This window comes from Anas acuta, chromosome 16 (assembly GCF_963932015.1).
Source record: "Anas acuta chromosome 16, bAnaAcu1.1, whole genome shotgun sequence".
In the NCBI taxonomy this organism is placed as follows: domain Eukaryota; kingdom Metazoa; phylum Chordata; class Aves; order Anseriformes; family Anatidae; genus Anas; species Anas acuta.
Genome location: NC_088994.1, coordinates 5154038 through 5181338, shown reverse-complemented (window position 1 = coordinate 5181338; position 27301 = coordinate 5154038). Strand labels below are relative to the sequence as shown.

Genomic DNA, 27301 nt, shown 5'->3' with positions numbered 1-27301 from the left:
ATCTTGGCACACACAAAGCGTGCTCTTCCCTAGTTTGTAATCATCTCTGTGAAACACAAGCGTGTGTACATACCTTCATAGTTAACAGTGACGGAGCTTTGGATATTATGTCAATGGAAGTGCTGCTAAGCTCATGGGACCAGTACTGCTCGTGCAGAGACCTGGGAATTTGGCATCGCAAATAACCAATGGCTATCACTTAATTTTTATGACAACAATAAAGCCAAACTCTGAGTTAAATTTAATTCCAATTTATTGGAAGTATCGTTAAGAACATGTTGTAGTCAGATGATGATAAATGTTTAGTCTATAGATGATCAGGGTTTATCATGGCTCTTCTGGGATGTGGCAGTCACAGAAATTCCTGCACAGGTCGTCTCCCTCTTACAGATCCCTGTTTGCAAACACTGAGGTCAGATCAAGAAGCCTTTATTTAGTTTTTATGGGTTCTTCAGGTGGATTTTCTCCTGGGCTAAACCACAAACTGTGTTAATCTGTGGTGACGGTATCGCAGCCCTTCGCCTGCTCTTTGTTTTACGTCTCTGCAGTTTGGGCAGCCATTTTGTGCTCAGTAAAAGAAAAAAAAATAAATCCAACCCATCCATTATGGGCATTCTCCTGGAGACTTTCCTTTTGGATGTTATTCCATCATGCATTTCCATGGCAATTATAATTCAGCCTACAGTTAATTGTCTCTGACTCGGAAACCATCCTGCGAATGAATTCAGCCTCCCCAAGACCCCAGGTACGAACCAAGCAGCGAGCGTTTATACCACATGCAGCATCTTCACCCTGAATACCCAGACAGCAAGGACTGAAAATGTGCAAGAAGGGCAAGGTGTGACCCGGGACAGGGCTGTCAGCTCCATGCTCGTGGGGCTGCTTTCCCGGGGGGGCTCAGGCTGCCGGCTGCAGCCCTTCTTCCTCCAGCCCCGCTCGCCCTGCGCAGCGCGCTGCCACGGCTCCATTTTCCTTCCCTACCCTCCTGAAATTCCCCGAGCTATTAACTAGGTCACGGGAGCTGGTCCCCATCCAGCAGTTTGTCTAATTGCCTTTTTATAGTACACCGTGCAACTCTTCATTATCCTGTCAGAGTTCCCCCCGCGGTGCCGGAGGGAGGACGGGGCGGCGGAGCCGGGATGGAGCTCGCTGCTGCTGCTGGGGTGGGGGGCAATAAATGCAGGGGGGGCTTCCAGCGGCGGCTGGAGGTGAGGTGGGCCTCTTCTGGCCTCTGCCAGCACTCCTGTAGGTACCTGGGCACGTGTCTGGGGCTGGGGTCGCTTCTCCAAGCCATGTGTCCGGGCTGACCTGCGCCAGGTCTGCGCCAGGTGGGTCGGTTCTTCGGCAGCTGTGGCCGGGGAGGATTTTGGCAGGGTTTGGGGGAGAAGCTGCCCCCCCGGCCTTCTCGGCACTGCGGCTGGCAGCTCTGCTGTGATGCCCAGCAGCAGGTTTTGGGGGGGACAGGGTGTTGGGGGGGAATTTTTGTGCTGTAAGCGTGGAGTCTGTGCAGGAATCGGGGGGCATTTGGACCCCCACGCTCGTTGCAGAGGGGGATGAAGCTGAGCACGCAGGAATTGCCTTAAATCCCCTTGTTCATATGGAAGCATCTAAATTTCAGATGCGATTTGTGACACTGTGTTTGAGGAAGAACGCAGCCCCCAAAAAGCGCAGGAACGATTCCTTTGGGGTGGGGGTCCCTGACCGCGGGGCTGCCCGTCCTGCTCCCGCACCGCCCCGCCGCGCCCGGCCAGCCGCGGCCCGGAGAGGGGCTGGCGGTGCGGGCTGTGCGGGAGGGCAGCCTGCTCGGCTTGGCCTTGCCTGCCTTCCTCAAACGATTTTTTGAGCGTGAATAGCTCTTTTGCCCTCACTTGGTTAATCAGAAATCCCAGCCGCGAGCCCCCGAGCCTGCTCTGGGGAGATAAGGCAGCGGCGCGCCTCCGGCTGGATCTGCCGGAGCGTGGGGGGGGGGTCCCGGGGAGCTGCACCCCCAGGAGCTGGGCTGAGCCCCCCGAGCAGGGCCAGGACCCCCCAGCCCCATCTCCGCGGGGAGAGCGGTGCCCGAAAACCCCAGCGCCGGGCGGCGGGGAGCCCTCGGCAGCTCCGGGTTGCGGCTCGTTTGCGCGCTCTCCTTCTTGCTTCCTCTGAAAGGATTCGCAGCTCAAACGCCCCCCTGAGACCCGCTAACCTTTGGATAAGGTTTGCCTCGGCTTATCCTGCTCGGGGTAATTAGGAGTTAGGGGGAGCCGGGAGTAAGGCGGCCGCATCCCCGCATCCCGCACCCTGCATCCCGCATCCCCTCCGGCTGCGGGCAGCGATGGGGCGAGCAGCAGAGGTAAATGCCCCAGCCCTCCCCTCTTCTCTCCGCGCTTCTCTTCTCCTTCTCTTCCTCTGCCTCTTTCCCCTTTTGTTCTCTTTTTTATTTCATTTTATTATTATTATTGTTATTGTTATTTTTTCCCCTCCCTCCGGTGCGCTTTGCCCCCGTTTCTGGCCGCCGCTCCAAGTTCAGGGTTGCTTTTCTTTCCAGGCGCTGCCGAAGGAATTCTCCTTCCCCTTCCTTCGGGCCCGGGGCAGGAGGGGCGGCAGGGCCGGGGGTTGTGTTTGAGGGGGGGGCACAACGGGAGGGGGGAGACGCGGCGAGGAAATGCTGGAGCCTGAACCCGGGGGCACCCCGGGGCCACCTCCAGCACCCCTCGGGTCCCCTGCGCCTCCTGTCCCCTCGTTGTCGCTTACACCCCCCGCGTCCCCTGCATGTCCGCCCCCCCCCGCGCCCCCCCGGTTCCCATTGTCTCTGTGTCCAGGGCTCTGCAGGGGATTTGCCGGGGGGTCGGGTGAAGACCTCCCCCCCTCGGCAGCTCTTCCCCAAGCGTCCTCCCCCGGAGGCACGATCCGACGGGGGGGTCGCAGAGCCCGGCCGGGGCAGCCCCCCCAAGGGAGCGGGGCTTCTCCCCCAGCTCCGGGGACAATCTTTGATTTTGTTTTGTGGTCTTTTCGTTTTTAATTGTTTATTTTTTTCTAAAAAGGTGTCTCCGGAACCCGACGCATCCTTACCACGCAGTGAGCATCCCAAAGCCCCCCTCCTAGCTCCCCCCCTCGAAAAACCCCTCTCCCAAATGCCCTCTGCCAAAGCCCCCTTACCCAATCCCCCCTCCCGAAGCCCCTCTCCCCCTCCAGGCGCAGTGCCGGGGTCCCCTTCCCCTCCCCAGGACCTGGGGGTGCTGGGGGCTGCGGCGGAGCCCCCCCGGCTGCTGCAGGGCAGGGCCGAGGGGAGGAGAGGGGCGGGGGGGTTGCGCCAGGGCGGTTTTAGGGAATATTCACGCACCAGACGGCGATTTGGGTGAATTTTCGTTTTGATTTTTTTCCCCCTCCCTGATGCCCCCTGCAGCCCCTGGAAACAGGTCTCCTTCACATCCTCTTTTACAATGAACTCGTCTTAGGCTAAATTAAGAACAAAATCAAAACAAAACAAACAACCAAGAAAAACAAAACAAAGAAACAACGACAACAACAAAATCGTTGAATTAACCCCCGAGGTGCTCATCGTCGCAGTCGTTGGGTTTTTTGGGGATTTGGTTTTTCTTTTTTCTTTTGCTTTCTCGACCTATTTGTGCACTGATATGTGATAATTCCCCCGCACAGCGAAGGCAGAGAGACGCCGTGCCTCGCCGTCTTCCTTTCACTCGCTTTTAATTTTTTTTTTTACATTTACAAAAATATATTTTTTTTATATTATTTGGGTCCGGTGTCAGGGGGGAAGCAGCGGCCGAGAGAGCCCTGTGAGAAACCCTCACCGGGGATGTTTCTTTCTGACGCATTTCAGCCGCTTTGCACCCAATTTTCTTCCTCCTTCCGTCAAAAAAAAAAAAAAAAAAAAAAAAAAGGAAAAAAATGAAAGGAAAAAAAAAAAGGGGGGGGGATTCAAAGCGTTTTCTGGAAGCTCTGCTCGATGCCGCATCCCACCTGCATCCGCATCCCCCCCCTCTCCCTGCCCCGATATTAGGAAATGATTTACCGCTGGCTTTTCCTTTCTTCTGTAATTTTAAAAAAATAAAACCAATAAAACGGAGTTTCCTTTTTACCTTCCCAAAGAAACAAACGAGCCAGCTGCCCCCCCCTTGGGGAAGGGCCCCCTTTTTTTCTCCTGTCGCCGCGCTGGCTGCGCACCTCGGAAACACGCGAACAAAGAACCGCGGCCAGGCTCCTCCGTGCCAAACCAGCGCGGGCGTTTGGAGGCAAAACGAAAATCCCGAGCTGTATTTGTGTAGTTTTTAGAAGAAAGGGGAATCTCTGCGTTAAGATCGGGGGAAGCGCAAAGAGAACCCGGCCGGGGCTCGGCACCCCGGTGGCACGTCGGTGACGCTCCGGTGGCACTTTGGCACATCGGTGGCACATCGGTGGCACTTTGGCACGTTGGCACACCGCTGGCACACCGCTGCCCCCCCGGCACTCCGTGCCCCGCAGCTGCCGGGGGCTCCCCTGCCCAAGCTGCCCCCAGCCTCCAAAGGGGCCGCGCGTAATTTTGGGTAGAGAAAATAAAAGGGAGGGGTTCTGGGGAGGAAAATTCCGTTAAGGAGCGGTCGGGAGCCCCTTTGTCCGCCCCTTCGGGGGGGCTCTTGTGCCTCGGCCGCCCCCGGAGCGGAGCGGGGAAGGGGTCGGGGCGCGGCGGCGGGGGCTGCGGGGCCGGGGGGGCCGCGCTGCGGCGCTGCTGGCGGGGCCCGGCGGGCGTGGGTGTCGCCGTGCCGCGGGGGGGAGGCTGGGCTTGGCCGGGGCCGCTGGTACCTCCCCCAGAACTGCAGCACTCCTCTCCCCTCTCTTCTCCCCGCGAGGTGGGCGCACTGCGATGGAGACGCGGCGCGCTCTGCCAGGGGCTCGCGCTGCCCGTCTGGTGACAGCCGCCGGCTGGTGACAGCCTCCGTCCGGGGACAGCAGCCGTCCGGGGACAGCCACCGTCCGGGGACAGCCTCCCACCGTCGCCCCCCAGCACAGCCCGGCCGCGGGGACCGGCGGAGGGGCGCGGAGCGGGCGGGGAGCTGCGCTCCCGCACCTGCCCGCCGCGGGGGCATGCCCCAGGGCCGCCCGCAGCGCAGCCGCTCGCAGCGCGCCCGGGAGCGGAGGTAGCGGCTCGGCAGAGCCCCCCCGCACCGCCCCCGCCGCCCTTTTCCCGGAGCCCGGCTCCCGGCCGCCCCCCGCCGCTCGCCCTCCCCGTCGGGTCCATCCGACCGCCGGGTGCGGAGCCGCCACCATGGCCACGCTCCTCCGCAGCAAGCTCTCCAACGTGGCCACCTCCGTGTCCAACAAGTCCCAGGCGAAGATGAGCGGCATGTTCGCCAGGATGGGCTTCCAGGCGGCCACCGACGAGGAGGCGGTGGGCTTCGCCCACTGCGACGACCTGGACATGGAGCACCGGCAGGGGCTGCAGATGGACATCCTCAAGGGCGAGGGAGGCGAGGAGGGCGGCGAGCCGCCCCTGGAGGGGGACATCCACTACCAGAGGGACGGCACCGGCCCCCTGCCGCCCTCCGCCTCCAAGGACGCGGGGGTCTGCTCCGAGCTCTCCGGGCAAGGCAAGCCCAAGATCACGGCGTGGGAGGCGGGCTGGAATGTCACCAACGCCATCCAGGTACGCCCGGGCACCCGCTGCCACCGGCACCGGGACGCGTTGCCCCCGCTCCCATCCCCGCACCGGGGTGACCGCAACACCCCTGGAGGGGGGGAAAAAAAAAGAAATGGAAAAACCCACCTACCTGACCAAAAAAATAATAATCAATCAACCAAAACAAACAAACAAAAAAAAGACCAAAATCTGCATTTCTTCATGTTGCCCACGTCCCCTGCAGTGGGTGGGATGGGGCAGCTCGGGTTGGGGGGATGCGCCTGGGGGGGGGGACCGGGCCACCTCCCCATGTGTGTCCCCAGCTTTGGGGCAGTGCCAGTGGGTGAAGGGGTCTAGGTGCACCGAGAGGGGCTGGGGACAGACAGGGTGGAGATTTGGGCAAAGCCCAACCGTGCTTGCTTGCTCTGGGCACCTCAGGGTGCGATTACGTGGGTGTGCACGAGGACACGCGTGTGGCTGCGTGGGCAATTGTGTGGGCGGAGAGAAAAAGGGTTTGTGTGTGATCGTGCGCGGCCGTGATTGTGTGGTGTGAGTGTGGGATGGCTGCGTTGGTGTCACCGTGTGCGAGCGAGGCAGCGTGCGCGTGCACGCGCGTGTGCCTGCGGCCGCGGGTGCCTGGGTGCAGGCGCCCGCCTGGTCCCCTTGGTGAGCCGAGCAACACGGTTTCCATTTTGTCTCTTTCTAGGGGATGTTTGTTCTGGGCCTGCCCTATGCCATCCTTCATGGTGGATACCTAGGACTCTTTTTAATAATTTTCGCTGCGGTGGTTTGCTGCTACACTGGGAAAATCCTTATTGCCTGTCTTTATGAAGAGAATGAGGATGGGGAGATAGTCAGGGTGAGAGACTCCTACGTGGACATAGCCAACGCGTGCTGTGCGCCCCGCTTCCCCACGCTCGGAGGCAGAATTGTGAACGTGGCTCAGATCATTGAACTGGTCATGACCTGCATCCTCTATGTGGTGGTCAGTGGGAACCTGATGTACAACAGCTTCCCCAACCTGCCTGTCTCCCAGAAGTCGTGGTCCATCATTGCCACGGCTGTGCTCCTGCCCTGCGCGTTCTTGAAGAACCTCAAGGCAGTCTCCAAGTTCAGCTTGCTCTGCACGTTGGCCCACTTTGTGATCAACATCCTGGTGATCGCCTACTGCCTCTCCAGGGCACGCGACTGGGCGTGGGACAAAGTCAAGTTTTACATTGATGTGAAGAAATTCCCCATCTCCATTGGCATCATTGTCTTCAGCTACACCTCTCAGATCTTTCTGCCTTCCTTGGAGGGGAACATGCAGAACCCCAAGGAGTTCCACTGCATGATGAACTGGACTCACATAGCAGCTTGCATCCTTAAGGGACTCTTTGCCTTGGTCGCCTATCTGACCTGGGCTGATGAGACCAAGGAGGTCATCACAGACAACTTGCCATCCACCATTAGGGCAGTAGTCAACATCTTCTTGGTGGCCAAAGCCTTGCTCTCCTACCCCCTGCCGTTCTTTGCAGCTGTGGAAGTCCTGGAGCGATCCCTCTTCCAGGACGGAAACAGGGCGTTCTTCCCCAACTGCTACGGGGGCGACGGGCGGCTCAAGTCCTGGGGACTCACCCTCAGATGCGCCCTGGTAGTCTTCACCCTGCTCATGGCCATCTATGTCCCGCATTTTGCCCTCCTGATGGGTCTTACCGGGAGCCTCACAGGCGCAGGGCTCTGCTTCCTGCTCCCCAGTCTTTTCCACCTCAAACTCTTGTGGAGGAAGCTCTTGTGGCACCACGTCTTCTTCGACGTCGCCATTTTCGTTATAGGGGGTATCTGCAGCGTCTCGGGCTTCATCCACTCTTTGGAAGGCCTCATAGAGGCCTTCAGAACCAATGCGGAAGACTAAGGAGGGGCCAGAGCTGGCTGCAGCAAGAGAATTGCATCGAACATCTGCATAGCCAAAAAAATCCGCATCCCTTGAATGAAGAGAGTCATTATTTTCGTTACGTGCATCCAACAAATTCTATGTCTTAGAAATCTGCAAATTAAATGAGATAAGACGAGAAGACAGTGTTCGCCCTGCCATCTTTTTAAATAAGCTAAGAGTTAAATATATTTTTTTGTTATTTAGAATGTTTTAAAGGAAAATACGTGGTGCCCCATCCCGATCTCCTCACTAGTTGCCTGAAGCTTGGCCCCCCCGCGAAGGACCAGTCGGGAACCGATCGCAGCTTTACTGCTCCTCACAGCTCTGCAGCTCGGTGCTTCAGGAGGAGGAACAGGCACCGACCCGATGGGACTGGGGCTCTGGGCTTACAGACGGAAGCGAGCAAGCTGCGGGCGCTGGGAGCAGGGCCCTTCCTTTATTTTACATGGGTTGAGAGAGAAGTAAATGAGCCCCGGATTGTGTGGCCGGCCCAGCAAACCCAACGCTGATGACTGCAGCGATGCCAGGACTGCTGAATTCCCCCACCCGGACTCACACCGAGGAACGGCGCTGCCCATCGATCACATTTTGCCTCTGGTTGAAATCACAAACCCGGAGTCCACTTCTCAGTGATTTTGTTTTGTTTTGTTTTGTTTCATTTTAACGATTGTTACTTCTAAATTATGAAAAGAAAAGCATATATATGTTGTCGGATTTGACGTCGTTCAGGATACAGAAACAAAACTAAGACAAAACTCATTCTGTGCAATCTACCAGATCCGTGGAGCTGTTTCCAATGTATGTGTGGTGTAATTGTGGTAAATAAGATGAAAAATGTATATCAGAAAAACAAAAGTCTATCTTTAACTTATAATGTGGTACATAAATATATCGAACAATAAAGAGAAAACCTATCCGAGGAGGCTGGCCTGCTTCGCTGAGCAGGGGGCAGGGGAGGGCGGGCTGATAGGATGGGGCAGGGGGTGCGGGGAGCCAAACCCCAAATGTCCGAGCCCCCTGCAAACAGATGAAGGCAGCAAAACGAAATGCGGGGCTCGGAGCAGCCCTGGCTCGAACCGAGCTGACTCCGGGCTGCGTGCGGACTGTGCCGAGCCGTGCCCAGCCGTGCCGAGCCGTGCTGAGCCGAGCCGATCCAACCCGATCCAACTCGATCCGAGCCGATCCGAGCCGATCCGAGCTGTGCCCCCCTCCCGTCCTTGCCCCGCAATGCGGTGCCGGGGGCTGGCTGCCGCACGGCTGCGGCTTGCAGCTGCTCTCCGCGCCGTGCTTTTGGGGTCCTTTCCTCCCCACCTCCCCCTTTTTAGGGCCGCAGCCACCACCCCCTGTCCTTGCGGGAGGCTGTGGGACCTGGCCGGGTGCCCCCGGGCTGTCCTGCCCCTCTCTGTGCCTCCTCACGGGCCAAAAGGGGCACGGGAGGATGGAAAGCGTTTGGGGAAGCTCTACCTTTGAGGAGGTTTTACCTTAGCAATTAGGTTTTAAACCTCATTCAGCATAGATTTATATTTTTCCCTGTGAGCAAAAAAATAAAAATTAAAAAAAAAAAAAAATCCAGCTCCTGCTTTGGGTGGGCTGTAAGGCGATTTCTGCCCTTTTTTCTTTATTTTTTGCTCCGAGCAGTCGAAGGCTCCTCGCTCTGCTCGCCCCTCGGGAAGCAGAGAAGGGAAGCACGAGCAGGCAGCACCCCAAAGGGGCACCCCAAACCCCGAGCCCTGCCTGACAGAGGCACCGCCAGGCCATAAGGGTCCCAGGGGGATCCCACCCAGCCTCTACCTCGCCGCAGCTTCCAGCTGCAGGAGCGCGGGGATTATTCCCAGTCTCCACAGGCTTTGTCTCGCTGTCGGTTCAGGCACCTTCCTCCATCTCCCTGCCGGGTGCTGCTGCACACTCAGGGCTGATGTGCGATGAGTTTGGGGAAAAACGAGCCAGGGTCTGTCCTCTCACCGTGCCGTGGCTGCTGGTGTGTCCATCAGACTGGGTTTGCCCCCACGGGCAGCCCCCAGCCCGCTGCAGCAGGCGTTCGGTGCTCTGCTGGTGCTGGGGGAGCTCCCCTGCAGCCGGGCTTGCTGGGGACGTGCAGCTTTACGCAGGGGATGCGGCGGGGTGAGCAAAGCACAGCCCAAAATAGCAGCAGGTTGAAAGCAGGAATTACCTGCGAAAGTGTCAGGATGGGGACGTACAAACTGCTCCGAGTGGCTTCTGTCTGCAGACCCACAGCTCCCGGCCGTGTGCTGCAGCAGCCCTCTGAGCCTTCTCGCTCTGAGAAGGAATGAAACAAAGGCCTCTCGGCACCCGGAGGGAGCATTTCCTCATCACTCCGTGTCTCCACAGCTCCTCAAGCACAACGGGGACCTCTCTTTGGGATAGTTCCCCATGACACGAGGGCAATGTCAAATCCCCTTGTCCTCGCAGCCGTGCCACCAGGCAGAAACATCAGCAGGAGCTGGGGAGGTGTGAGAGCTTCCCCTGCTCCTCGCCACAAGCTGCTTTTGGTGCTGGAGCATGCAAGAGACACCTGTGGCCCTGCGTGTCCCCTCACATGGACTCGGTGACCTCTCCTGCACTGTCCTGACCCCCTGAACCTCCAGCTTCGAAGCACATTTGTCAGGCTGCTTTGGCATTTCGGGTGAGGAGCTGGAGCTCCACCAGTGGCCAGCAGTGACTCCACCAGTGTGCCCAGCTGCAGAGCCTTACTTAGGTGCCCAGCCAGGGATGTGGTGACCCCTCTGGGGACATCCCAGTGCCAGGCACCCACAGAGGGAAAGGGAGAAGGACGCGGAGTGAATGGGGGAAGGCTGGATAGAGGGCAATAGCTGTGATTTCATTTTTTGGCTCGGATCTCCTGTCCAGAGGGATGTCCCCGTCCTGTCCCTGTCCCTGTCTTGTCCCTGCCCGATGGGGATGAGGCTCCAGGGCGGCTCCACCTCGCTGTGCTCCTGCCAAGCCCCGTGTGCTGCTGGAGCACCAGCAGCGGGTCCTGCCCGTGCCCAGGGGGTGTCCCAGGCCCCTGGTGCTGCTGCTGGCCTCGCAGAGGTGACACACGGCTCGCTGTGACCCGGCACAGCCTGCGGCCAGGAGCACCTTGCTCTCACCTTTCGCACTTTCCCAGGGGCGAGCTGCCCTCTAATCCCCCAGGGAGGGAATTTCCTCTCCCACCCGGCTCCCGGTTCCTCCGTCCCCTCGTCCCCTCGTGGCCGGGTAATCATTTACTTCCTACCGCAGGCCACTCCTGCAGATTTCTCCTTCGACCTTCAGACCGAATCGCCAAAACAAAAACAAGGGGAGGGAGGGAGGCGAGAGCTGCCTTCTGCAGCTGCTGCCGCCCCGTGCCAGGACTCCTGCTCCGCACTCCCTGCAGGTAACACCGGGCTCCTTTCTCCTTCCTCCGTGGCTTTCCCTTCTTTTCACCAGGGCTCGAGACACTCAGGGAGAAGCAGAGGTTTTGGGAAGGGGTCGGCCCCACTGCTGGACACCAAGTCAGTGGGCACAGGGGCTGTGGCCCCGGGGCAGCAGCTGGAAGCAGAGGGCTCACGTTTCCTAAACCGGGCTCATTTTCCAGCTGTGGGAGAATCCCAGCAACTCCAGAGAGGAGCACAGTGCTGCTGGAAGGCTTCTTGCTTTAAATGTGCCTGTCCCAGGGCAGGGACATGGTGGGACAGGGTGGGAAGGAGCCTCCAGCGCTGCTGCCCCCACAGCCCCCTGCCAGCTCGCTCCTGGCCCTGCAGGGAGCAGCCCCGGGTGTTTTTAGGCCCTGTCCAGCTTCTGGAGCGGGCAGCTCAGCAGCTCAGCGGGGAACTGAGCGTCCCCACACCGCCTGCAGCAGGACAGGAGGCTCAGGCAGCTCCAGTACCAGGGGCACAGGCACATAAATGGGGTTTGGGCCCCGCGAGGCTCTGGGTCGCTGTGCCCAGCACCTCTCCAAGGGGGCAGCCTCCAGTCCCCTCATGGGCAGGATGGGTTTGGGGGGTAGTTTTGGGGAGCTGTGAGCCCTCATACCCCTTGCTTACAAAGCCACAGCAGTGCCAGCAGAGAGGGGCCGGTTTGGGGTCAGTGTGGCTCCGGGAGCTGACTCCTGGCTGCTAAACCCTGCTCGATCCGGCCGGGAAACTGCAGCCCTGCCCTTGTCCCCGGTGACACGCTGCCCCGAGCTGGTGGCGGCCCTGGGCAGGCCAGGCTGGCTTCGGGGGGTGTGCTGCGGGGCAAAGACACCCTCATCCCTAAAAGCCAGATATTATTTTGTAAGGAAAGCCTCAGCCCTACAGACTGAGCATGTCCTGGGGCAGCGCTGGGAGGAGAGGGCAGCGCAGGGAGCTGCACCTGCCCCGGTCCTGAGGCTGTGCTTGGGGCCAAAGCTTGGGAGCAAGAATGTCCCAGCTGAGTAGTTCAGTGGCAATAATCCTATCAGGGGGTTATGGCCTCCAGGATGCTAAAGCCCATTTAGCTGTCTTTTGGGATAAAAACCAGATCCCAAGTGCTCTCCCCTTGGCTCTTGCAACATGGGACCCGCCAGGAGGGACTCCTGGCCAAAACCAAGGGCAATGCCTGGGGCAGAGCCCTGCCTTTATGAAGCTAAAAGAAAAAGGTAGGGGGAAAAAAAGATTTTAGAGAACCTGATCACCAAAAGGCTAGGCAGTCAGCACGGAGTCCCGTTAGAAGAGGAAACAGGCTCAGACCTTTTAAATCCTTTCAGATCCTGTCCCTATTCCTATCTGACCCTATCCCCATCCTTCCCCATTCCACAACTCCACCAGGGCATGGATAACCGGGTGGCCGAACACCCCCCAGGTGGCTCCTCGGGCACCTCAGGTCACCTTTGGCTGCAGGGCGAGGGTGACTTCTCGGTGCTCTCTGCAGAAATGTGTCTGTCCCTGCCTGGACTTTCCCAGCAATTCTGCCGGCTCGGGTCCCCTGGCAGTGACACGTTTATGGTTATGGTTATGGATATTGCCTGATAGGGAGATGAAGATAGCACGCCCTATCTTAACCATACACAATCCCGACAAAACAGCTGCGTAAAACATTCTGAAATGGAATGTGTGTGAGAGAAAGAGAGAGAAAGCGGGGGTCATCCCTTGAAGGGCATCCCCCTTGTGCTGCCATAGAAATCCGCTGGCAAATACCTAATTGCAGACGTGGGTTAATCATTAAAGAGCCGAGTTCCTGAGCAGGTACACCGGGAGGATGGCTGGCACGTGGGGACACGGCTTGCAGGGGAAGGGGTCTGCGTCCCCTGAGCCTGAGGGTGCTGGGTGGGGAGTGGGACAAACCCGTTCCTGGTCCCCTGTAGGGATGTCTGCCTGTATAACACCGTGCCCTGCAGCTCCTGCAGGCAGCAGCCCCCCAGCTCTCCCTCCTGCCCCTTTCTCCTCTCACCGTGCGCCCTTCGCCTTTGCACAGGAGCCGCGCTGCCCGAGGACGCCCAGTGTGGGACTGGGGACGGTTTCGGCTGCCTTTATCTCCGCTGGATGGAGCCTTCCTCCACCGCCCTGGGGAAGACGAAGGGTAACCACCTCTGGGGGCAGGCGGAGGGGCCAGAGGGACAGAGTTGGGGGCACAGCCCAAGGGCAGCTTTCCTATCGGGACCGGCTGCCAGTGCTGGCAGCACTCCTCCTTGGGGATTTTGTCTTCCAGCTGGTGAAACTTTTCCTTCCAGGATGCTCCCGCTCTCTCTTCCTTGGCTGCAAAAATTAAGGAGGAAATTCTTCCCTCTGAGGGCGGCGAGGCCCTGGCCCAGGCTGCCCCGAGGAGCTGGGGGTGCCCAAGGCCAGGCTGGGTGGGGCTGGGGGCAGCTGGGGCTGGGGTCCTTCCAACCCAACCCATTCTGTGAAAACATTTTAACTAAATATGCTTCTCTGTAGAAAACACGGTCAAGTAGATTTTGACCATAATGCCAAGAATTTTATTGAAAAGAAAAAAAATTAGATATTGATTTGCAAATAACAATTAGCTGCTGAAAAATTGCTGAAACGTGAGCATTTCAGTGCAAGCAGAGGCAGGAAATATAGGGGAAAAAAACAACATTCCTCCATTAAGAACATAATGAGATATTTTTAAAAGCGATATGCTAACAGCTTGAGGACGGTGGCTGAGCAAAGCCATCGGGCTTTGACCTGAGACAGAACAGCATTCCCAGCCGCCTGCTGCTGCCCCTCTCTCGGGTGGCTTTTTGCTCCCAGCCGCTGTGGTTTGCAGCCCCCAGCACCTCACCAGCCCCGCACAGAGCCAGGCAGACCCCGCAGCCGGGGCTGCCTTTCCTCCTGCTGCAGCCACGGGCAGGAGATTTTATAGGAAATGACAACAGCAGCAGAAAGAGACTGCTTTATTTTTAATGATGAGAGAGAGGAGACACCAGCTCTTCTACTACATCTCCCTTTGCTCAGAGCTTAGTCTCTGCTGTGGTGAATGACTGCACGCCTCCTGGCATGCACAGACACCTGCTTTTCCTCTCCACGTGTGTTTGTGGTTGTGTTTAACGCAGCTGCAAAGCAGCGACCCTGCTGCCCTGCTGTCACCTCCCCAGGCCCCTGGAAGGAGCATCTCTGGGCTTGAGCCGAACCAAAGGGCAGTTTCTACCGTCCTCCAAGGCACGTGACTGCAGACAAATGGGCAGCTTCCTAAAACGTGCAGGAAAATTTTCTGACCCACCCAAAGTGCCTGCTAGGATGCAAATGGCTCCAGCCCACCCCTCCCTCCCCACCCAACCCCATTGGCCCCAGCTGCGTTCCCAGTCCCTGGGTATATCCAGCAGGTGCCTTGCCACATCAGCTGCTGATCAGTTCCTCCTGCTCTCCTGAAAGGGCTGTAGGGAGCCAGCATGAGCACCCAGAGGAGGTGGAGGTGCTGGTGTCCATGCAGCAGTGCAGGAGGCAAAGCTGCTCCCTGCTGGGGTTTTGGAGGAAGCCTGGAGCTGCTGGGCTGGTGGGGCAGCTGCTGGCAGCGGGGGATGAGGACAGGGAGCGAGGGGTGTCTGTGTTCATCTGCTGTGGGCTGCTTCCAGTGCTTCCCGACACGGCTTCTGCTGGTAGATGCGCTCCCAGGTGTGTGTTTGAGGCTTTGTTCTCCTGGGTTTTTATTTCTGTGCACAGTGCTGCAAGGTTTAGCCACCTGCTGTTTTTCCAGGCTTACAAACAGCTTTCCAGATCTACAAATGTCTTTCCAGGTTTGCATGCAGCTCTTCCCCAAAAACCCAGAGGGCTCTGTGTGGGCTCCAGCCTGCTCAGGGCTGGGGCTGCTCTGCGGTGCCCCTTGGGTGCAGGGGATGGGGTCCCCGGGAGAAAGCTGGGTGAGCTGGGAGCTCTGCAGGGCCAGCTTGGGAAGCTTCCCCGGGTGCAGAAGCTCTTAAAGTCCTTCCTAACCTCTTCCTGGGCTTTCTGTGGTGTATCAGTGGGAATGAAGGTGGAGCTCAGCGCAGGCCTGGAGCTCTCCCTTAGCTCAGGGAAAGCCTGAGCACTTTCTCTGCCAGCAGGAGCATGTGTTTGCAGAAGTCCTCCTCTCCCACCTCCCCCTGTGCTCCTTCTCCGAGCTGAAACTGGGGCATCCCCCCCATGCTGTGCACGGAGGCTGGGAGCTGCTGGCTGCCCTAGGTGCTCCCCTGCAACCCCAAACCCCTTCCATCCTGCTGCCCTGCCTCAACTGCTGGCACTCCCGGCACGGGAGAGGACGAGGAGCTCATTTCGGGGGGGGGGGGTTTGCAATCTAGGTTAGGTGGGGAGCGCTGACATCAGGAGGAGGGTGGGAGGCAGCCCGCACATGACGAGTCTGTGAGGTTGCTGCTCGGCGAGGTGCGCGTTGCGTTAGTGATGTGTTTGTAGCAAATATCGCTGGGCTGGCATGGGAATGTGGGTCACCGCTGGCAGAACTGTTGGAGGAACAGGGAGCTGCTCCTGCCGTGCTGGGAAGGAAGCGTACGGTACCGAGGGATGCTCCTGGGGGGAGACTGAGCTGCGGTAACTGCTCCGGCTTGTAAGTAGCAGCTCTGCGGTGTGGCTGCTGCTGGGGTCACCCTGGGCGGTGTGTTGGGGTGAAGCCCTGCGAGGAGGGGATGTGGGGGGCAGCAGTTCGTGTTTCTGGGGTATAAGAGTCGCATTGTGCTGTGAAACTCCTAAAGACTTGCTTGCTGAGGTTGTCAGTGGCCCTGGCCGTGCCTGGAGCATCCCTGCGCCCCAGCAGGCACACCGAGGGGTGCAGCCGGGCATGGATAACCACGAGCTTGGTGTGTTTTCCTGACCTAGTTCTGCCTCTGTTGTTCTGCATGTGTGCGCTTGGAGAATCTCTGTGCTTCGGGGGGAGTAGGATTTGTTAGTGATAAGGAAAAGCCTGCCTGGCTTCTGCCTGCTCGGGAGGCTTAAGCCAGCCTGGCTCTGCAGGTAGGCTCAGGCTGGGGAAGGAGGCTCAGAGCCTGAGCTGAAGGTGCTGCAGGATGGGGGTATCGGTGTCCTAAGCTGTGCCTTGTGCCTCCATGCAGAGAGAGGCTCTTGTCTCAGAGCAGACACTTCATGAAACAGCCTGGTTGGAGGGTGCTGCAGCTGGAGGTGCTCCACAAGCCCCTGCTGACCCTGGGCAGCAAAGGAGCAGCCCGGGGAGGGGAGGGCGCGGGGCTGTGGCCCCAGCAGAGCTCCCGGCTGTTGTTAGCAGAAATGCTTCTGCCTCGCTGTGGTCCTGGAGACCTGGCTAGAGCAGTGCTGTCCGAGCCCCTCGGGCAGCTGGGGGCTTTGTCCTGCATCCTGCACTGCCAGGAGGAGCCTCCGAGGTGAGTGGATGTGTTCCCAGGGCTTGCCCACGTGCTCTCCAGGACGCCCAGGCTGCAAACTGTGCACCTGCGCCTGAAAGGAGCACCTTTCCTCCCCGAATCTGAGATCAGAGTGGTGTCTGAGCTGAATCTGGGTCTAAAAACAGGCTTGTGGGGGTTCAGATCTGGCGAGAACAGGCTGCATCAGCTGCTAGAGCTGCGGGCACACGCCAGGAGCGAAGAGCTGAGCTGCGTGGGCTTGGCTGGGCTGCTTAACACAGGGGCTGGGAGAGCTCGCTGCATCACCCCCTGCCTGCTGCCCTTTGCAGCTGGGGGCTCGGTCCCCGTGTGTGCTGCTCGCCCCCTGCCCGGCACTGAGCCTTGGGTCAGCTCGCCCCTGTGCTGTGGGAGCTGGCAGCCTGCCCTGCAGCGTGGGACAGGTCTGGGGGACAGATGCAGCCCCCGGCTTGGGTGACCTTCAGCAGATCTCGGTGATCCAGGCAGACGGCCAGGGAAAGGAGGACTCTGCCCGGTGGGAGGGGATGGGGCTTGGCCTGTCTGGGTGCTGTCCCTCCGGGGGTGCCCTTGCAGCTGCTGCGGGGTGAGGTATCAGGCAAGGTCAGTGTGCCAGTGACCAAGCTGAGGGAAGCTGAAGGGCTGCTGTGTTTTTCTTCACATCCCGGCTTTCCCTGCTCGCTCAGAAACTCCGAAGCTGCAGCCCGGCTGGTTCCTCACCAGTCCTGTGCTGCTGGAGAAGCCTGTGTTTCTGTGAATGTTTTGGATCTTTCCTTCCCTCTAGAATCAAAACTAGGGCTGAGCCGGAGTGCAAACAAGCCTTTGAATATTTCTGCTATCTCCTGCTAACCAAAACAAGGAGCTCCCCGGCTCAGGTTGTGCTCCTGAGGCTGTTCCACTCTCTCCGTGTGGTGGGCTCGGGGCTTGGCTCTTCCTCGGAGGTGATGATGAGGGGTGGTGGCAGCAGCCCGTGGGGATGCTCCTCAGTGGGAATCCCGGTGCTGGCTCTGGCTGCGTGTCCTTGGGCTGCTCATCATGGTGTGTGTGCTGGCTCACCTCCTGCGGGGCCCTGAAAGGTCTCATTCACATCCCCAATTACCCGGTCCTGAATGAAAGGGGCAGTGGATGTGCCAAGCGTGTGACGTCGCCCAGCACAGCATCGTCCTTGTGAGCGCTCCCCTTGTCCCTCCTGGGGACTCGGGGTGCCTGGCGGAGGTTTGGTGGCAGTGCTGGAGCCCGGGTCCCCTCCCTGCCCTGGCAGAGGGTGCCTGCAGCGGGGCTCCTGCCCTACCGAGGGCTCCAGGTGGTGGGGGCGGGAGGGGAGCCGTCCTGGTTCCTATAACTCCCTGGGTATTTCGGAATGTGGGTGGAAGGGGGAGGAGGGTGGCTGTGGAGAGAGGAGCAAGGTCAGTGCAGAACAAACGTGCCTCTGTGCGCTCGCGCCGCCGGCTGACCGGCTCCGCTTCTCCAACTTTCCCCGCAGAACTTATCAGGCACGGCCGCGAGAGGATAGGACAAACCATCAAGGCGTCCGGCTCCAGGCTCTGCTCGTAGTGAGTACTGAAGCCCCCCAGCCAGGGGCTGAGAGCCCTTTAAAAGCCCAGCCCCACGCTGCCCAGCCCGGCGGTGGATGGAGCTGGCTGGCACGGGCCAGATGTGGGCTGTCCCTGGGGCGGCCGCCAGCACCCGCTGCCACCCGGCATCTCCGGCCGTGTCCCCCCTGCCGCAGGGCCGGGGGGCTCTGGGATGGCCGTGGATCTGTGTGTGGGGGTAGTGAGGGGCATTGCTCGCAGGTGAGACCCTGGGGGGCTGCCGGGGTCTTCAGGGCCCCTTTTGTACCAGGGAGGCTGAGGCACAGGGGGATAGGAGCCTACAGGGCCTCTCTGTGGGGTTTTGGAGGTTGGTGGGGACTCGGGGGGATGGACAAAGCTCTCTGGGGCAGGGAGAAGGGGACAGAGCTCTTCTCCTCCCCTCTCTCTCTGACATCTGTTTAATCCTGGTTTTTGCAAGGGCTGTAGGGGAAACCTTAAATCCATGGGGAATTGCTGGGATGGCAGGACCCAGTGCTGCTCACGTGGGGCAGGTCTGAGCCAACAAGTGCTGCTGAGGCCCCAGCCCCTCTGCCCTGCAATTTGACAGCCCCAAAGCTGCCCTGCGTGGGAGCCTGGGCTGTGGGGTTGGGGGCTGCAGCATCCCTGCTCAGTGGGGTTGGTGCCTGGGGCACTGCTCGGGGTGGGTCTGGTCCTGCCTAGAGGGCTGCAGCCCCGTCCAGCCCTCGTCCTGTGCTGCTGGGGCTCTGCTGGGCTTCATGTATCAGTGCCCTCAGCATGGTGTTTGGGATGGCTGTGTTTGTTTGAACCCCTGTGCACCCAGGAAGTTTTTCTCCCCCACCTCCTGTTGGCGGGCCCCTACCCATGGGGGCGCAGCAGTGCTGCTGGGGGGATATTTGGGGAGCACATCTGGGGGCTTCTCTGATGGGGAGAGCGTGCACTGGTCCTTGGTAGGTTAATGGTGGGAAGCTGCTTTTTTTAAAAAGTTTTTGTTGTCAATACTTCCTTGCTCTTCTCTTCCCCAGTGCTGAACGAGTTGCTTTTTTAATGGATCGTTCCCGGAGCCCAGACACCAGCGCTCAGGTGAGATCCTGGGTCTGGGCTGGCGAGGCATCCTCACTGGGGTGAAGAGGGGCTGGCCCTGTGGGAGAGGCAAGGAGAACAGCCTGTGTCAGCCTGCTGGGAGGTCTAGTCCTATCTTGTCCATGTGGGTGAACCTGGGTGGAGAAAAAGTAGAAGAGGTCCTACACAGATTTCGGGACAGGTGCAATGCTCCTAGAGTCTGGGGAGAAGAGGAAGGCTATGTGCGTGTCTGCGTAGGTCCTGAACTCCTTGCTGGAAGAGGGAGGCCGTGATATTGCTGTAGTGCATAGTTCTGTCCTCCCTTTCCCCTCAGTTTACCAAAGCACCCATCCCACCTCTCACTGATGGGTGTCCCTTGGGGTGGGGGGTGGATGCTGTGCTGAGGCCAGGCAAGCACAACCAGCGGCGTGCTCCTTGTGGCTAATACCCAACACCGCTGTCCTCCTCTCCAGCCTCCAACGCCAGCTGACAACATCAACCTGGGACCTTCAGCTAACCCCAAGTAAGCTCCCTGCAGGAGCCAGGTAGGGTGCGGAGCTTGCTGTGAAGAGATCTGGCAGGGGGAAGCAGTCAGCTCCTGTGCCTCGGGTGGGTGGTGGTCACGAAGGGCCGAGCAACTGCGTTAACTCAGCCTTTAACCCAGCGGGTAACACCGTGCTGCCTTCCCAGACACCCAGCTGCAGCTCATCCTTGTCCTACAACTGTCCTGCAGCTCTCTGTCCCACCCCTCTCTTCTGAGGGGAAGACTTTTCTTATTCCTGTTTGCTCCCCCACTAACTTTCTCACTACAAACGGGGATAAACTGTCTTAGCGGGTGGGTTGCTGAGGGTTCCTTGTCCTTTTCTCAGCACGCTCGCATAGGCGGTGTGAATCCCCAGCTGGCTGGCGGTGAGGATCACCTGCCCAGTGCCCTTTAATCCCTTTCACAAAAGCTCCTGATTCCCAGAAGGACCACTGCTCCCACAGAAGCGTTGCTGTTGCATGTTTTTTCTCCCAGAAACATTAACTTGCTTCGCTCTTGCTCAACAGTGCCAAGCCAACAGACTTTGACTTCCTGAAGGTTATTGGCAAAGGAAGCTTTGGGAAGGTAAGTGGGCTTGTGCCGGTGGGCTGGAGTGCTCTGCAGGCAGCCTGGGAGATGTCCTAGCTGAGGGAATTTGCTCTTCACTTGCCCCTCTCCTGAGGAACATGGCCATGTTCAGAGTGGGACTGGGACCAGATGGGACCTGAGGGAGGCTTTCTTTGTCCATTCGTACTTGGAGCTGTCCTGCCATCTCTCTAGGAAGAAGCATGGGGGGGTTCATGCTCAAGGTGGTGATGGTGACAAGCAGTACTTCTTGTTTTTAAAGTCTCAGATGCTTTCAGTTAATAGAGGATGCTTAGCTGAAGCCGTGCTTTGTAAAATGGTAATGATCATCTTTAAATGAGTCTCTATGAATGCTCCTAAACCACTTTCCTTTGGGTGTGTAAGAGACATTCAGGGATGCTGCGTACCTCTTCCTGGCAATGTGAAAGTCCTGAGTGTGGGGAGCCAGTGGGCTAGTGCCTGGGCTTTAAACCTTTGTACCTGACCCTCCAAATTCCTAGTCTTGGTATAATCACTGGCAAGTGTTCAGCTGGTGAGGACACACTAACAGTGGCAGAAGGTGAGACTCAAACCTGTGTCCGTGACTCTGTTCCAGGTTCTCCTGGCCAAACGCAAGTGTGATGGGACTTTTTATGCTGTGAAAGTCTTGCATAAGAAGACCATCCTGAAGAAAAAGGAGGTATGTCTGCGACCCCCAGCTGCTTCCCCTGGCAGTGGTCAGTGTGTGAGCAATCCTGGTAATGTGATCGAAGCAAGTATTCATGTAGACAGCTCACATGTTAACCTTGGAGTTCTCTGTGCCATGGAAATATGGAGAAAGGAGTGAGATGAATCCAGCTGAGAGCAGAGTGCTTCCTTCCTGGGGCTGGAGGTGATCCATAGGGCTCTCAGCTCCTTTCAAAACAGGGGTGAGCCTGTGCAGCAGGCTGGATTGGAGTTTTGCCTGAAAACCTAATGCCTTGCGTGCTTTTTGCTAGCAAAACCACATCATGGCAGAACGCAATGTGCTCCTGAAAAATGTCAAGCACCCCTTCCTTGTGGGACTCCATTACTCCTTCCAGACCTCGGAGAAGCTTTATTTTGTCCTTGACTATGTAAATGGGGGGGAGGTGAGTACAAGCTTTATTTTTAATCTTCTGTTTGGTCCTTCCCAGGCATTCTGCTTTACTGCCTAAAGCTGTTTCTTGTCAGAAGATAATGATGTTGAAGCATAACATTACTTTGCTGGAAAGCACCAGCTAGGAGCAGTGCAACTTACCTCACTTACCAGCTAAGTGAAGATGTTGATGAATAGGACTTGTGCCAGCTAACTTTCATGGCAAGGATGCTGAGAAAAGTGTTAGGGGCACTTTAATATCCCCTGGAGAACATGGGAAATGCTGATGTTGGTGATTTTTCATGGAAAACCCACTTGTGGCCCAGCTCTAGACCCCAGTCTTGTGCTTAGGTGATGCCACTGCACCATGTCAGGCTCGGCTTTCTGACCTGCAACAGCTGCTCTCCTCAGCTGCCTCTTTCTGTGCTGCCAGAAACTGGCTGGGAGATGCTACTAACATGGATGTTTTGTTTATATAGGGGGTCCTAATCCATATAGGGGTCTCTGGGTTGTTCAGCTCTGCATGGGTACCACTCCTCATGGGCCCCAGTACAGCTGTAACAGGCTTTGTAGCAAGCAAAGAGTCTGAACTAGGCCAGGAGATGGCCAGGTTTGGGGCAAATTGAGATGGTGATAGAAGAGGGCAAATGAAGCAGTTTCTGGAAAGGTGCTTAGAGAGCTAAATAAGGCTGCAAGATTTGGGCTTATTTGGTGCTGTTCATGTGCCACTTGCTGCAAATCAGTTTTCACTTGAGCAGCTGGCTTCCAGGCTTGCTCCAGATACCCTCCACCTTCTAGAGAAGACATGATCAACCCTCTCATCTGTTTCTTAGCTCTTCTTCCACTTGCAAAGAGAGCGCTGCTTCCGTGAGCCCCGGGCACGATTCTATGCTGCAGAAGTTGCCAGCGCAATTGGGTACCTGCATTCCTTAAACATCATCTACAGGTGAGGCGCATGCCCCTGCTGGGGACAGCCTGCCAGGCTGAGTGCAGGGCTGCAGGGGGAAAGGTGGTCTTGGGGAACTGTGCAAACACCAGGACCGGGGTAGCCAAAGTTCCTTATCGGACAAAAAGGTGAACTGCTGGTGTTTTACCCTGCAAGAGGTGTGCTGACTGCATGGGGCCTGCTGGCAGTAAACACTTCTAGAGCAATAGCGGGGAGGAGAGAAGATGGTTGGGTGAGAAGATCTACAACACACCTGAGTAAGAAACTCAGTGACAGCTTCTACATGAATACACAGAAGTACAGGCTCACAGCTCACCCTGTGTGGTGAGAGCAGCCTTTCATTAACGTGTGTTAATATCCAACAGTGATGGGAGGTTGCACTTGGGGAAGGTCCTGGTGAGATGGACTGTGAAGTTTTGGTAGCTCCCGTTCTCAGCTGGTGCTGTATCAGGTCAGACTTTTCTGAACATCTAGCCAAATCTGCTCAAGCAGCCCTTCTTGTCTTGCAGGGATTTAAAACCTGAGAACATCCTTCTGGATTGCCAGGTATGTGCAGCTCTTGTGCTGCCTCTCTTTTGTTTTTAAAAGTGTTTGGATCATAAACAGAGGGCTACAGTCTTGCAAGCCAAGCTATTTCTCCACTGCATGGGTTTTGTGTGTGTGTACCACTGTTTCTGTGCAGATCTTGTGGCTGGGAGTGAGCATTCTCCCTGCATAGCTGCGTACAGATCTCTGCCCCTACCCAGGAGTAGGACCTGGCTTGTGGGGTCTGGGACTGGGGTGCTAGGAGCAAGTCACTGCTTCTCTGGTGGTGACCCTATGCAAACGGGCTCTGGGATAAATCAATGTCAAAGCACAGCAGTGCTGAATGTCTCCCCAGTTATGTAGTTGTAGAGAAACCTGTGTGGGGAAAAGTCTGGGTTTATTTTATGTATTTTCTCTACAGGCTCAGGTATTTGCATGGTAGGATACCCAGAAGGTGAGGGAGGGGAGATGTATATTTTGGTGCCCCAGATCATTCATTAGATGCAGTGTTAAGGCCAGTGCTTGGAAATGCTGATTCTTTTTTAGAAAGAGTGGGCTGGGCTGAAATTCCTCTCTTCTCAGGGCCATATAGTATTGACAGACTTTGGACTCTGCAAAGAAGGAATGGAGCAAGAGGAGACGACTTCCACATTTTGTGGCACTCCTGAGGTACGGCCTGTGCTGCAGCTTCCCTGCGATCTCGGGGTGAAAGCCTTCTGGGTCCCATGAAGACCCCGTGGCTGCTCAGCATCTCTGAAAACAAGAGCTGTGGGAGCTGGCCAGCCCTCGGCTCCTGAGGTTGTCAGCCCGAAGCTGGAGTAGAGATGAGGCCTCTCCTACTCAGCAGGGTCTGTTCTACCTCTAATGGCTGGCTAGTACTTTAAACTTGCTGCGTTATCAGGGCAGGGATCCCTGCTCTTGGAATGGCACCAGGGCTGCTCCAGGTGGTTGTGGAGACAACCTTGACCCTGGGAGCCTGGCCTGTGGCAGCTGCAAGCAGGCTGTTTGTCCGTGTAGATACCCGGAGCTGCAGAACATGGAACACGCTGGTACTGACACACACAGGCCTTGCTGTACCCTTCTGTGTGTCCTGGGTGCCCAGGAGCTGCAGAAATCTCGCGTCCTGAGTTGCGGATCTGGCTGTGGGGAATGTCTCCTTGCTGGGGACAACTTTTCCTGCTCCTTACTGAACTGGGGGTTCTGGCAGTGCTTTGCTCTAGGTTTTATCCCTGTCCTGCTGCCCTTTGGGTATCTCGAAGGGTCTGTAACCAAGACACCCTTTGGTATTCAAGCTCAGTAGAAGGGGCAGGGAATTGCTGGTGGCAGACCTCGGTTTACAGTTGGGACAGACTTATGCAATAGTACAGCATGAACCAAGTGGGACTGCCTGAGCTTTATTTGTTTTTTTCCTGCCTGAGATAGGGAGCCTGATAGCACTTGGACTAATGCATGAGAGCAGGCTTGATACGCTGCTTGTTCTGCAGGTCACTTAAATTCTTGCCTGTTGCTCCTGGGCAGTGGTTGTCAGTAGTGTCACTGCTTTGGACAAACCTACTGGGCCTGAAAACTGCACATTTCTCAAAATTATGTGAGCCTGTTACAAATGTAACCAGCAAACCTGTCCTGCACTGACATGTTGAGTTGGGGTGAATGGGCAGTCCTTGTACAAGCCCATCCTAGGAAGGGAGCACTCCATCCCAGAGAAACTCTTGTGGCTGTGAGGGGTAGGTGCCTTTCAAACACCTTATTATAAGGGATATGGAGTCTATCACAGCCTAGTAGGAGATGCAGTGCAGTTGTGTGCTTCCTAGTGCATTTGACTAATGTGAACTGCAACCAGGTTTGTATGTTTATGAAGGCAAAGCCCTTCCTTTATAATTTGACTCCAATATTTACTCCTGACTCTCCCCAGTACTTAGCTCCTGAGGTGCTAAAGAAGCAGCCGTATGACAGGACTGTAGACTGGTGGTGCCTGGGAGCTGTCCTCTATGAGATGCTCTTTGGACTGGTAAGTTTGGGAGCTGTCTATTTTATTCTACATGGTAGAGAAGTTAAGAACTTATTTCCAAGCCTTATGATGTGACATCAGACTGGTGTGCCTATGGTACTTGATATGGACAACTGAATTCTGAATGAAATGACCTGGTTCAATCATACCCTTGCCCATACCCAACAGCTAGATGGCAGGTTTCCATCTTCTCCCTGCGGGGCTCATTTGGACCTGTCCTTTGTGGTTCCTTATGCCTGTGTTTTATCTGGCTGCTTCTCTTCTCTTTCACCTTAGCCACCTTTTTACAGTCGGGATGTGTCTCAGATGTATGACAACATTCTGCACAAGCCACTCCAGATCCAAGGAAGCAAGACCGTGGCAGCTTGTGACATCCTCCAGGGACTTCTCCATAAGGACCAGAAGAGGAGGCTGGGTGCCAAAACAGACTTTGTAGGTGGTTTCTCCTATAACTGAGGGGAGGATGGATAGGAAGCCTTTCTACTGAGTTTCTTTCATGTTAACAGCACTGCCTTAGAAAGCTTTTTCCTATGTAGATTGATCAATTTCCAGCCCCCTAAAAGGGAGCATGTGAGGTTGACTCCTTTCCAAAGGGAAATGCTGTGGTTCCAGGTGTGGTGGCAAGCTAGGACATGTGATGGTATCATCCCTTCAAGGGATTACAGGACCATGACCCTTATGCATTAAGGACTTGTTACATCACTCCTACATGGACATGTTAGCTCCAAATATTGTTTCCGAAACTTACTGCTATGAAACCATTTGGTAGTTGCTGGAAGAGAAGGTTTTACAGATTGATGCTCCCTCCCCTCTTTCTATACAGCTGGAGATAAAGAACCACGTATTCTTCAGCCCCATAAACTGGGATGACTTGTACAACAAGAGGATTACCCCTCCATTCAACCCCAATGTGGTAAGTGGGTATTTCTGTTTGTATCTACTTTAAATAAAAAAGGAATCGGGCCTGTGAAGTCTGAGGCACTTTTCTTACATCAACACTGAGGGATGCTGAAGTGTAGGTTATGCACTGCAGATGTGGTGGTGGGGACTCTGGAAGAGTGGCTGTGTTAGATTGAATACAAGTAGGAGGTTGGGGTCTGATCACTCAAAATGATGTGCCTCTCTGCTCCTTGGCTTAGGCTGGTCCAGCTGATCTGCGACACTTTGATCCAGAGTTCACCCAAGAAGCGATCTCTGCCTCAATCACCCACACGCCTGACTTAGCAGCCAGCAGCTCCAGTGCCTCAGATGCTTTTTTAGGATTTTCTTATGCACCAACTGAAGAGGACTTCTAAGTTTTATAAAGGCTTTAAGAAGCCAGATTTTAACTGAATGGGTTTTATGTGTTTTTTGTTTTTTGTTTTTTTTTTTTTTCCTTTTTGAAAGAAATGGCACTGTCCTCTGCTCATGGCTTATGGTGAGGGGGACTAATACACTAACTGGCTGGGATGGAACAGAGCTCTTAATCTGTGCTGTTTGGATTTCCCTCTATATGTGTGTTTCCCTGGCAGGGAAAGTGGGACACCAGTTATTATTATTTTTCCCGAGTGTCTTGTACTACTTGGCAGAATTGTATTCACTGGGGTTGTATCTATGGTTGAGGTATGTATCATCATTCACATCACAGCTGTGTGTGTGTGGAACTAATGCTGCCCAGCTATGTATGACTGCTTTGCTCTCCTATAACAGAGGGAAACTCTTCACCCTACTTACAGCAGTGGCTCCCTTCAAGTGGAAGTGCTCATTTGAGTGGTTGGGGAACAAGCAGTCTGGTTACTGGTGGCCAGGCTTGAGTTAAACTGGGGTAGTTCAGTGAATCTGCCACCTAAGCCATTAAAGATCTGGTAGCAGCAGAGGTGTGTTAGATTTTAATGCTCTAGAGCAGAAATGCAGGATTCAGCAGGTGTTGCTGAAGAAACAGAGCTGCCACAGCGGCTGGGATGAGCACTGCTACTTGTGGAAGGAAGCCATTTCCTCATCCTGGGCTCAGACACTGATCATCTTTCATTGCTCCAACGGTGGCTTACGGATCTGTAAACTCTGAAGTGGGCTGTAGCCTCTCACAGGAGCCAGTTCTTGCCAATGACCACTGGCTCTCCCTCTGACCCAGGACTGGGCTGCTGTATGTAAAAATCGATGTAGAAGGGGCTGTGTTGCTTGTCAAAATAAAAAGTTGGTGGGGAAGCGGAGGGTGGGAATCCTTTCACAGCATGTGCTTGACCATGAACACTGAAATGGGCACAGGGAGCATGGGGCAGGGGGTGCTGGAGCCCCCCAGGAGAGCTGTTCTCTCCTCCCCACAACACTGGCTTCTGTGCTCCTGGGGTGCTCTGGAAATGCCTGTCACAGTTGATCATAGATGTAGAAGAGTTATTTATTCTGCCTTAATTTAAATGCTGGTGTACTTATTGAATGTCACTTCCTATTCTTTTTTTTTTCTCTCCAAGTCCTTGGGTTCCTGTGGGGAGGAGAGAGGGGGATAAGAAATTGTAACTTATGTACAACACATGGATAAATAAGGGCATTTCTAAAAATGGGGTAATGCTCACTCTTGACTTTTTTTTTATTTACATTACCAGCCTCTATCTTGTACATGCTGGAGGCATTAGAAAAATGCCACGGTTTATATTAAAGTGCATACACTGATGTGTTTCCCTCTCTTGGGCCTGCTGTAAACAAATGCTGAGGTGGGAGGAGAGGAGGAAGGCAGGTGTGGGGGTGCTGTGGAGAGGTTAAC

At 56.2% G+C, this 27301-nt stretch overlaps 2 protein-coding genes across 6 annotated transcripts; both read left to right on the top strand.

Annotated features, from left to right (window-relative positions):
• The first annotated feature begins 1494 nt into the window (after nt 1–1494).
• SLC32A1 (solute carrier family 32 member 1) lies at nt 1495–8422 on the top strand. Of its 2 annotated transcripts, XM_068700643.1 has the most exons (4): nt 1495–2332; nt 3024–3057; nt 4827–5620; nt 6300–8422. In XM_068700643.1, the coding sequence occupies exons 3-4, from the start codon at nt 5243–5245 to the stop codon at nt 7485–7487; spliced, it is 1566 nt and encodes a 521-aa protein (XP_068556744.1). In that variant the 5' UTR covers nt 1495–2332; nt 3024–3057; nt 4827–5242; the 3' UTR covers nt 7488–8422. The 2 variants fall into 2 exon arrangements, with proteins under 2 accessions (XP_068556744.1, XP_068556743.1); XM_068700642.1 differs by lacking the exons at nt 1495–2332; nt 3024–3057 and having other exon boundaries at nt 4755–5620.
• A 2366-nt stretch (nt 8423–10788) lies between these two features.
• Nucleotides 10789–27210, top strand: SGK2 (serum/glucocorticoid regulated kinase 2). 4 transcript variants are annotated; one of them, XM_068700419.1, is made up of 15 exons: nt 10789–10884; nt 12924–13028; nt 17753–17822; nt 18845–18902; nt 19355–19404; nt 19932–19989; nt 20585–20668; nt 20967–21098; nt 21919–22031; nt 22541–22577; nt 23139–23225; nt 24469–24564; nt 24841–24996; nt 25388–25477; nt 25704–27210. In XM_068700419.1, the coding sequence occupies exons 2-15, from the start codon at nt 12992–12994 to the stop codon at nt 25857–25859; spliced, it is 1224 nt and encodes a 407-aa protein (XP_068556520.1). In that variant the 5' UTR covers nt 10789–10884; nt 12924–12991; the 3' UTR covers nt 25860–27210. The 4 variants fall into 4 exon arrangements, with proteins under 4 accessions (XP_068556520.1, XP_068556522.1, XP_068556519.1 ...); XM_068700418.1 differs by lacking the exons at nt 10789–10884; nt 12924–13028 and adding an exon at nt 14182–14563; XM_068700421.1 differs by lacking the exons at nt 10789–10884; nt 17753–17822 and having other exon boundaries at nt 12925–13028.
• The last annotated feature ends 91 nt before the right edge of the window (nt 27211–27301 follow it).

Bases quoted from the DNA above. Each gene is read 5' to 3' on its own strand.
- SLC32A1 (XM_068700643.1), top strand. From the start codon at position 5,243: ATGGCCACGCTCCTCCGCAGCAAGCTCTCCAACGTGGCCACCTCCGTG. The intron at 5,621-6,299 runs GTACGCCCGGGC...GTCTCTTTCTAG, and splicing joins ATGTCACCAACGCCATCCAG to GGGATGTTTGTTCTGGGCCT.
- SGK2 (XM_068700418.1), top strand. From the start codon at position 14,341: ATGAGCACCCAGAGGAGGTGGAGGTGCTGGTGTCCATGCAGCAGTGCA. The intron at 18,903-19,354 runs GTGAGATCCTGG...CCTCCTCTCCAG, and splicing joins GCCCAGACACCAGCGCTCAG to CCTCCAACGCCAGCTGACAA. The intron at 20,669-20,966 runs GTATGTCTGCGA...GCTTTTTGCTAG, and splicing joins CCATCCTGAAGAAAAAGGAG to CAAAACCACATCATGGCAGA.